Here is a 10,780-nt window from a genome sequence, read left to right as displayed (position 1 = left end):
TGGGGAATCAAACCCGATTCTCCCAGATTAGAGTCCGCGCACTTAACCACTACACCAAACTGGCTCTCTTGTGACATCGTCTGCAGTCTCAGAGTCGCAGCCTTTCCAACGTGCTAGTCAAGGACGGGGTACATAAGAACATAAGAGACGCCAATGTTGGATCAGGCCAAAGGCCCATCCAGTCCAACACTCTGTCACACAGTGGCCAGAAATACCAGTGCCATCAGGAGGTCCACCAGTGGGGCCAGGACACTAGGAGCCCTCCCACTGTTGACCCCCCCAAGCACCAAGAAGACAGAGCCTCACTTGCCCCAGAGCCCCTATCTATACCTTGTGGCTAATAGCCACTGATGGACCTCTGCTCCATATATTTATCTAATTCCCTTTTGAAGCCGTCCATGTTTGTAGCCGCCACCACTTCCTGTGGCAGTGAATCCCATGTGTTCATCACTCTTTGGGTGAAGAAGTACTTCCTTTTATCCGTTCTAACCCGACGGCTCAGCAATTTCATGGAGTGCCCACGAGTTCTTGTATTGTGAGAAAGGGAGAAAAGTACCTCTTTCTCTACCTGCTCTATCCCAGCTCTCAAGAACAATCATGCATGTTCCAAGAACAGTCCAGTACAGGCTACCCTTTTGGACTGCGCATTCCATCTGCTTTGATCACTAAATGCCTTGGGCTGATCCTCATGGTACCATGTAGCTCGACATGAAAGCACCACATACCACTGGAGAACGCCAAGGTTTTGGTGTACATTCAGTCATCTGACTGGCCAAGGCTAGGTTTGCTCTGCCTTCCTCTCAGTCTAGGGCACAAATCATGCAACGTTGTATGGACTGGATGTGCTAAACCAAAATCCCATCTAGCTAGGTTTTAATCTGGGATTAAAAAAAAAAGTTTCTCCAATTCCAGCCCTAGGAAGGCCATGGGCAGAGTTGGAGGTATGCGTGGTAAAGGGCACACACAGTACCTTCTGGCCTGCAGGTATGTGTGAGCACCTGTATAACTAAGAAGCAAAGCTACCATAATAGAACCTCTGTCTAAAGTGAAAATATTAACAGACGAGTCCCGGTAGCTCAACATTACAGGTTTGTGCCTGTAGGCTGCCGATCCAACTTTCCCAACAAAGTATAATTAAACAGTTTACACAGTTTTCTTCCCCATGTCCCCTGGTAACTATTGGGATATGTGGCTAATATAGCAGAGCTTTGCCCAGTCGTAGAAGCGCGATACTGAGTGCAATAAATAAATCTCCCAAGGGGTATATTCAAGTAGATTCAGTTCACATTCAGGTTGCAGTTGAAAGGAAAGAGGGAAGACTGGTCTAAAAAGTACCTTCCCTATCACAAATTTATTTAATTATTTCATTTGACTTATATCCCGCCCTCCACCACATGGCAGGCTCAGGGCGGGTCACATCAAATTTAATAAAATACAATATATACAATTAATACAATGAAAACACTAATAAAATACTACAACGGCCTTCATCCAGTGCCGTTGTCATCGACATCAAAACCTCACAGATGCCAAATCTAATATGCAGTTCTGACCCATTGAGAGGAGGCCCAGTAAAGGGGGAGGGGCGTCCGTCGCCCTAATTAAAAGCCTGGCAGAAGAGCTCCGTCTTGCAGGCCCTGCGGAACTGCAAAAGGTCCCTTGGGATGCCCTGATCTCGTGGCCATCTTGTCCAGCATCATGTGTGTGGGAGTTATGAGGGCCTTGTCGCTACAGGACAGACCTATTGAGATGAGTGTGTCCGTGGAAGGCCATGCACAGAGAGTGAGAGGACAAAGGGAGAGAGAGGAGTGGGGTGAGAGGGCAGCTCCCAGGTTAAGACAAAGAGAGGCATCGTGGACATGTGAAAAAGCAAAAAGTTATTGGGCTGAGGTACATAAAGAAATGGGAAAAAAGAGTGAAATGTAACTTTAAGAAAGAACCGGAAATATTACTGTTGGGACTTAAAATGGAAGAAGTCAACATGGCGAAAAGGACTCTGATGTGGTATATGATCACAACCGCCAGAATGACTTATGCTCAATGCTGGAAACAAGACAGAACCCCAGAAATTGGGGATTGGATAAAGAAATGGTTATTTATGGTTGAAATGGACAAAATGACAAGGAAGCATCAGAATCGTGAAGCAGAAGAATTCTATGGAGACTGGAAAGACTTTAAGAAATATTGGGATGTAAAGGACAATTTAATTTGCTTTGACAATTATTGAAATGTTAATGTTAATAGAAGAAGGTTAATTATAAGAAAACAATTGTAGAAGAAGTGCTACCGGTAGTATATGATTAAAGAACAAGGGGAAAACAGAGAAAATGTAAGAATTGGGCTGGAGGTTGGAGCACTGTGGGAAGCCAGAGGGGGTGGGATATCGGAGAAAAGGATGTATAACTATTAATAATAAGTTGTGTATTTGAATTGATAATATATTTTAAAAGAAGACAAAGAGAGGCATCCCATTCAAGGAGATAACACCCATACACCCTTACGGTTATGTAGCGCCCCCTAGTGTCCAGGCATGTTGAGTTGCTTACTCCCAGCTCCATAGCCAGGATTTTTTCGGGGGAGGGGGTGCTAATTAAATTAAATACGAAACAAATGTAATTACGTTAACGGAGCAGGGGGTGAGGGGAGGGAGAGGACTGTTAGTGGAAGAATCTACACAGACACGTGTGTCGTGCTTCAGGTCTTCTCTTTTGCAGTCTTGTTTGAACGGTCGCTCCACGGCAGGAGGGGGGGTTCTTAAATCAGAATAATATGTTTGACTGCCTTATCATAGTCTTACATCTTACATGGCTGTATTTATTGCTTATTTGTGGCAAGATTAAGTGTTTACATGTTTATATGGTAGTAAGAGAAAATAAACAACTAGAAAAGGGCTACAAAGCAGTCTAGAAAACGTTATTTAAATATTACTGCGAAGTGTCTGAGCTGAGTCGCAGAAACTGTATACTTAAAACTACACTCGATTTACTTCATGTTCAAAACTACTGGGAGTCAATCAAGAAAGCTAGTGGGCTTTTAGTCTTTAGACTTAAGCGCACTAAAAATAGCATTATCATCCTTAGGATTAAGCTAAATAATGGCACAACTCATAGTACTAAAAATAAGTGCAACAATTAGATTCAGTATTATACTCCATTTATTTTGGATATTTCTGCTCTTTGACAAATTATTGGCCAACAATTAGGTTAAATTCCTAACGCAAATTGCAAGTTATACAGCAGAAGAGATGATGCTGTTAATATCCTAGCTTTGATTATTCCAAGGTGACAGTTTTAAGTAAAATTGCAAGACAAGTGATTTGAATTTTAAAACATACAAATGAAGAAAAAAGTGGGAACGTTACCATTATAAGTTGAATGAAAAATGGAGGAGTGATGTTATCATAGCGCTCTTGACAGAGACTGCTCTTTTTCAAGAACAGCTCTGAGAGAACTACGGCTTGCCCAAGATCATCCAGCCAGGTGCAAGTGGAGGAGTGGGGGATCAAACCCGGTTCTCCCAGATTAGAGTCTGCACACTTAAGCACGACACCAAACTGGCTCACCAAACTGGCAAGAGGCAGCAGCTCCTCTTGGACGGGTGCTGAGACACGGGGCCTGGAGCGCGGCCCACGGCGGGTGAGAGAGTGGTGTTCTGGAAGGCGGGACAGGCCCAAATGGGCCCAGCAGAGCAGCCGCGGTCAAGATGTTGGGGACGGAGGAGGCTCCCTTTGAGCCACACACGGCCGGTGCCGTGTCCTCTGGCCACAGTGTGTGTGTGTGGGGGGGAACGGGGCGGGGGCACTGCAAACGTGAAAGGGGTGGAGCCCCGTGCGCCCCGCCGCCGGCTATGGCCCTGCTAAAACTCTATGGTTTTCCCTCGGATGGTCCGACGGCACTCCGACGGCAGCTTGAAATCCAGGGCATACGCAGATGTCTCCTTCACAAAACAACTAAGACTAGGCCATCGGCAGTTTGCTGCTTGGGTGTGTGTGTGTGTCACCGCAGCGCTTCCCGAATCGGCCAAATTGATACCTAGCTACATGAGCCCAGTTCCTCAGAACCTTGCGATTGATGCTTTCCTGTGGCTTTCGTGTCGCTGCCGTCGAGGGTGTCATGTGGGGCGCATCGAGGCTTTCTTCTTCGCGGCCGTGGAAGAGAAGAGGCTCCATGATCCCGAATGGTTTCGCTGAAGAGCAGGTTTGAGTCCACCGTGGGTGAAGCACGGGTGGTGGTGGGGGGACAAGTGAGGAAGAGCTACTGCTCTTTCTCGTTCTTCTGGTTGTTGCTCTCCGCTCTCAATCTCTGGCTGTTGGCTTCATTGTATTTCAGCCAGTGCTTGACCTCTTCCGGAAGCTCCGGTGACTCCACCTGCAACACAACCAAAACTCAAGTTATTGTGTTTCTATCCTGCCTTTCCACCTCGCTAGGGTGGCACACAGGTTAGAAAAAATCAGAAACCAGCTTTAAAAACAATACATATGAACACACACACAAAAAATATAAACAGGACGAGGGGGTGAGCAAGGTTTCCCTTGCTCGGGAGCCAGTCGAATCGGACTCTAGGGCTGCGGTGCTCATCTCCGTCTCCAAGCCGAAGAGCCGGCGCTGTCCGAAGACATTTTATGCGGTCACGTGGCCGGCATGACTAGACGCCAGTGTTCCCTCTAAGCTGAGTTAATGTGAGCTAGCTCACAGTTTTTTTAGCCCCCAGCTCATACGTTTTTGTCTTCGCGCAGGAAGGATGGCTCCAGAGCCAACTAGTTTATGCAGTAGTCGAATCGCTCGCTCACAACTTTAATGCCAGTAGCTCACAAAGCAGAATTTTTGCTCACAAGACTCCACAGCTTAGCGGGAACATTGCTAGACGCCGAGGCGCACGGAACGCTGTTCCCTTCCCACCGAAACGGTACCTATTTACCTACTTGCCATTCCTTCCTTTCGAACTGCTAGGTTGGCAGGAGCTGGGACCAGGGACGGGAGCTCCCTCCGCCATGTGGCACTCGGGTCTCCAACTGCTGAACTATCGACCTTCCGGTCTGCAGCTTCAGCGTCTTAACCACTGAGCCACCGCAGCCCCAGGGGGTGAGTAAGAGAATGCTAAGCCGAAGGTCATCACCCGCAGGCAGACGATAACGTGAGAGGGGACACGTGCGATTCTCCCCCTGTGGAGGGAATTCCACGGTTTTAGTGGCACCGATGATGGGGACACCTGAAGCAGGCCCTCAAAGATGACCGCAACGGATGGACAGATTTGTATGGGAATTGGCAGACCTTAAAATATGCTGGTCCCCCAAGCCACATAGGTCTTTAGAAGCCAATACTTCCTTTACTTCCTGACAGAGGGCTTCCTCGGTGGAACGCGCTTCCTTGGGAGGTGGTGGGCTCTCCTTCTTTGGAGGCCATCTGGCAGCAATGCGGAGTCTGTGAACTTAGGCAGATCCTGAGAGGCAGGGCAGGAAGGGTTGCCTCAGGGCTTAGTTCTCGTGGCCCTTTCTTACACGCCCGGGGAAATGACTATCGCCACTCTGGGGACAGGAAGCAATTGTTCTCCAGGCCAGTTTGGCCGGAGATCCTGGAGGGTGTATCTCCCCCCCCATTTCTGGACATAGAGCAGGGGTCACTGGGTGTGTGTGTGTGGGGAGGTATTTGTGAAGTTCCTGCATTGTGCAGGGGGCTGGACTAGATGACCCTGGAGGTACCTTACAACTCTATGATTCTAATAAGCCTCCCCCCCCAATCCTAAAAATGAAAAGGCTCATTCATTCAATATGTTGTCGAAGACTTTCAGGGCCAGAGTTCGTTAGTTGTTGTAGATTTTCCGGGCTGTAGGGCCGTGGTCGTGGCATTGTAGGACCTGACGTTTCGCCAGCAGCCGTGACTGGCATCCTCAGAGGAATAACACAGAAAGATGGAGTACCCTCTGTGTTAATGTGAGAAGAAAAAAATGTGTCCTGAAAAACACAAAACGCAAAAATACCTGCCTACCATTCAGGGCACTTTCCTGAAACATGGGGTAGGTGTCCCATTGGAGGAGCCCAGGGGTCATTTCCTGCAGGAGCGCACAGGAGAGGAGCTCCGGCAGTAAAGAGCCCAGGGGGTGGGCACATGCAACAAGCCCCACCCCCTGCTCCCAGCAGCCCTCAGTCAGAGCAAGAAGCAGCCAGGTAAGTTGCAGAGCTTCCCCTGGCCCCCGGTCCAAAACAGTCCAGTAGCACCTTTAAGACCAGGTTTTATTCCGGTACAAGCTCTCCCTCCTCTGTGAGGACAGATCAGCACGTTCCCCCCCACCCTCCATAGCTAGCCCTCCAAAACAGTCCAATGGAGCCTGAGCGGTGGGTGTTGCCTTCTGACACACTTCCGGTGATGTCAGAGGGTGTGGCATATGCAAATAAGTTATGCTAATGAGTTATTCTAATGAGTTCTTGCACCTCTTTTTCTACGGAATGACCCCTGGAGGATCCACAGCTGGCACGTCAAAGAGCCACGTGTGGCTGACAAGCCATTGAACATCACCGGACGAAGAGACCGAAAACAGAGCCAACCTAATGACGACAACAACAAATCCCAGAAAACCAAACTCGACGACAACAACAAATCCCAGAAAACCAAACTGCTGGGATGCCCTGGATGGAGGTAGCCAAAGGTAGACATAAAGTGTGATCCGTCTCAGCGCAGCAATTCTCATTTGCACACGAGGCTCGTGCCAATGCGGCCCCTGGTTCGGTGGCGTCTTGTGCATGTACCGGAACACGAGTGGCGCTCTGAATCAGATGGCCTGTCAGGACCATAGGTACGGACCACACCGACCATAGCACTGGGGGACAAAAGGCACACTTCAAAGGATCTGGACTGAAGGAAGATCCAGTCGGTCAGCCGTGTTGGTCTGAAGCAGCAGAACACATTGAGAGTCCACTGGCACCTTTAGGACCAACAAAGGTTTATTTGAAAAAGTGCGCATGCACATGGAAGCTCATACCGTGAATACACCTTTGTTGGTCTTAAAGGTGCCGCCGGACTCCTAATGTGTTGGGCTGAAGGAAAGAGAGATATGAAGAGAATTCTGCTATGGTAGCATTTCTCCACAGATCTCGAACCATTGCTGTATTATTACGAAGGACAACATCAGTTTGGTGTAGTGGTGTGGTGCAGTGGTTATGTGAGCGGACTCTAATCTGAGAGAACCGGGTTTGATTCCCCACTCCTCCCCCTGCAGCTGCTCGATGCCCTTGGGCAAAAGCCATAGTTCTGTCACAGCTGTCCTTGAAAAAGAGCCGTTTCTCTCAGAGCTCTCTCCGCCCCACCTGCCTCACAGGGTGTCTGTTGTGGGGAGGGGAAGGGAAAGGTGTTTGTCAGCCGCTCTGAGATTCTGAGTGAGGGGCGGGGTATGAATCCAATCTCCTCTGCCTCCTCCTCCTCCTCATGTGTTTTCACTTAGGACGCTTAAGCAATTTGATACGCCCACATTTATCCCTAGATCTTGGGATTCTCAGTTACATAAACTTGCCAGGAAACTGGCACTGCATGTGCTAATGATGTACCTTCCCACCACTTTTGATTTTGGCCTTTGTGTAAACAACAATGCATGAGCTGTTGGCCTCTGTGTTTTCAGTTTTCACCTCTTTTTCTTGTGGGTTACAAATATGCTTTAGGGAATGTGCTCTTTTGATTAAACCACACAGAGCTAAAAGGGAGGTTGCTGTGATGGTGTGTGATCACACCAGGATTCCTTTTTGCACTTTTAAATCATTGTTGCCGCGTGTCTGTGCACACCAGCAACCTGAAAGAACAAACGGGGGGCAAACGGAAAATGCAGCTATCTGCATTTATTTTCTACCCCCAAACCTATTTTGGAAAATCTCCAAAATAAATTGGAAGACAGGCGAAGCAGAACATGTGACAGAGCAATCTCTCAGAAGAGAAACGAGGAACCCTAATTTTCATACATGAGCTTAATGAAGTTCTCAGTACAGAAAGAAAAGGGCCATTTAGCCAATAGAAAGCTGTAACCAGGATAGATCACTAAATTGCAAGCTGTCAACCACTTGAGATGACAGTTCTCAGCCGCTGCAAGTTAATCACTTCTGCCAGCCTAAGCAACAATTCTGATAACAAGCCGGCAGGTGGGAGTGATGACTTCTATAGTCAAGAAAGCGAAGGCAGAAAAACTCTCTTAAAGGAGACCTAGAGGTCACCTACTCCAACCCCCTCGCTCAGTGCAGGAATCAGTCAACTAACGCATCCCACTCAGCTTACTCAGATTGAGTATTTACAGGAGAGAAGAGTTGAGTCTGATATTAGAAGGAAATTTTCCGTTGTCATAAAATGGGATTCTGCTGATGACACAATGGGTGAGAGAGCAAGATTTAAGAAGGGATCCTAGGAAGAAACACCAAGAAAATTAAGCAAATCACAACATTCTGTCACTTTTTTTTAACCAACAGTCCACAGAATCATAGAAGGGACCTCCAGGGTCATCTAGTCCAACCCCCTGCACAAGGCAGGAAATTCAGAAATACCTCCCCCCCCCACACCCCCAGTGGCTCCTGTTCCACACCCAGACCACGACAAAAACAAAACACAACTCCAGGATCTCCAGCCAAACTGGGCTGAAGAAAAATGGCTTCCTGGCCCCAAAGTGGCGATCAGCATTTCCCTGGGCGTGTAAGAAAGGACCACGAGACCTAAGCACTGAGGCAACCCTTCCTGCCCCCTCCCTTCCCTCTCACGATCCAGACAGCACCCAGCCTCTTACCTTGTTCTGAGCAATGAACGCTATCAGCGCCGCAGGAGTAGTGCCCGTTATGTGGTGCCGGCAAAGCACGACGGCCACAACAAAACCATTAGGGTGTCTAAAGAGCTGCTCCAGGTAAAATGCGTGATCATCCCAACCCAAAATCCGTGTGCGGATATTGAACCGTTCCAAAAGACGCAGCGGACGGCGGTGGCGGCTGCAGGACGCGGACAGGACGGCGGAACCCCCCAATGTCTTAAGAGCTGCGGCCAGCCCGTATCTGGTCAAGAAGGTACAGGTGGCGAAATTCGCCTCGCGCAAATAGCGGGCATTGTTCATGTGCAGCATGTAGTCCAGGTCGGTCGTCAGCACCAGGTTTCGCAAAACGAAGGGTTCGAAGATGTCTTGGGGGGGCTTCTGCCAGAGCAAGGCACAGTAATGCAGTCCTTGCCTGATTAAGAACCACACATCCGTGAGAGTCATGATCAGAATGAACACGAAAGATATGGCCATGACCCAGAGGAGGCTCATCGTGCCGAGCTACAGTGAAGCGACTCGCTCGCCTGGGAAAGATGTTTAAGACTGCACCGGCCTCGCTGGCGGTGAATTACATCTCCTCCCATGGGTGCCACCCTCTTATTGTGTACAATTTCAGACTCTCCTGTTGTGCAACATAACTTTAATCTCTCTTGGCTCATTCCCTCACCCAAGGTAGCATTTAAAGTCCTGCATCTCTGCTTAAGTCCAATGTACCCCGTCACCCCAAACAGTGGAGGTACGTCCCTGAAATGTGCATACTAAGGAACAGTGGCGGGGGGAGTACTTATTTTGAGACTTTGGTTACTATGGCGGAATCTGCATTTGTCTTTCCCACCAGTGTCCCAGCCTTTTGACTCCCGTCTTCAAAAAAGCTGTTTACATTTGGTGTCGTTTTCACACCTCAAGAGTGCTAGCATACTTTTGCACGTCGGCATATGTTTATCGTCCTTTGGGGCAGCTCCACCGTCATTGAACCTCCACACTGCTTTAAAAGAATCTTCTCCCAACAACATTCAACCAAGCATAGAGAAAGACGGCATCACAGCAGCACGAAAATGATTTAGAAATGCAAATGCAGATTCGGCTTATGTCTCTTTCCTTAAAAGTTCAACCTTCGTAGCTTGGGGCCAAACTAGCCGGAGACCGAGAACCCGGCGATTAGTCCTTGTCTTTCCTCACCTTTGGGGCTAATCCGCAGTTATATAGCAGGGAACTTAGGTCAGGGAAATGACAGAGAGGGGGGGGAAAAGAGTTAACTTTTCCCTACCCACCCTGTTTCCTGGAACAAATTAGGAGCCCACAGACCTGTTTTTCCGTAAGAGAGAAGAATATAATTGGAGACGCTCTGATTACAGACCTCTGGAGTCACATATACCTTGGCTGCTGCTAAACCACATTCTTATACGAAGGAAAACATCTCGGGGGTGGGTGGTGGGTGGGATTTTTTGGGGGGGACAGCTGCATATCAATTGTGACGCGAGCAAGGCTTTGCTCCAGCATCGGTACACCAACAGAGCTGTACGGGTAGTAGTAGTAGTGGTAGTAGTAGGGCTTCTAATGTCCTGGCCCCACTGGTGGACCTCCTGATGGCACTGGTATTTCTGGCCACTGTGTGACACAAGAGTGTAGGACTGGATGGGCCTTTGGCCTGATCCAACATTGGCATCTCTTATGTTCTTAGTAAAATTTATTGCATAGCCATTGGCCATTACAATTTTAAACAATATACCAATTAGACAAGTTACAGTACTGGAATCTGAATTAGATTTAAAATACAAGAACCTCTAAAAACCTGCACGTTCAGTATTTAAATTAATTAAAGTCTTAAATATAGATACCCAGGGCTATTTTTGGGCAGGAACGCACAGGAACGGAGTTCCGGCTGGCTTCAGAGTTGGCCACGCCCAGTACAGCCAAAACCTCTGCATGTGTGGGCTACAGAGGGAAGGCCTGGAGAGCAAACCCCTCCCCGGCAACTCTGAGGCTTCCTTGGCCTGTCTAAGGGCTGGAT

At 48.4% G+C, this 10,780-nt stretch overlaps 1 protein-coding gene across 2 annotated transcripts in view; it reads right to left on the bottom strand.

Annotated features, from left to right (window-relative positions):
- Positions 1 to 3,898: 3,898 nt before the first annotated feature.
- LOC107112923 (protein THEM6-like) overlaps positions 3,899 to 10,780 on the bottom strand; it is a 14,068-nt gene continuing 7,186 nt past the window's right edge. The window contains exons 1-2 of one of the 2 annotated variants that reach the window (XM_015414133.1): positions 8,752 to 9,288; positions 3,899 to 4,367 (exon numbers count right to left, since the gene is read on the bottom strand). In XM_015414133.1, coding sequence (XP_015269619.1) covers positions 4,254 to 4,367; positions 8,752 to 9,261 — 624 coding nt within the window. In that variant the 5' untranslated portion in view covers positions 9,262 to 9,288 and the 3' untranslated portion in view covers positions 3,899 to 4,253. Of the gene's footprint in view, positions 4,368 to 8,751; positions 9,289 to 10,780 lie in introns of those variants that run through there. The other variant, XM_015414132.1, reaches the window with a different exon arrangement.

Source organism: Gekko japonicus, unplaced genomic scaffold (assembly GCF_001447785.1).
Source record: "Gekko japonicus isolate JY-2015 unplaced genomic scaffold, Gekko_japonicus_V1.1 scaffold4325, whole genome shotgun sequence".
Taxonomy (NCBI): Eukaryota; Metazoa; Chordata; class Lepidosauria; order Squamata; family Gekkonidae; genus Gekko; species Gekko japonicus.
The sequence above is the reverse complement of the archived record's forward strand: the minus strand, read 5'-3'. Positions and strand labels throughout refer to the sequence as shown.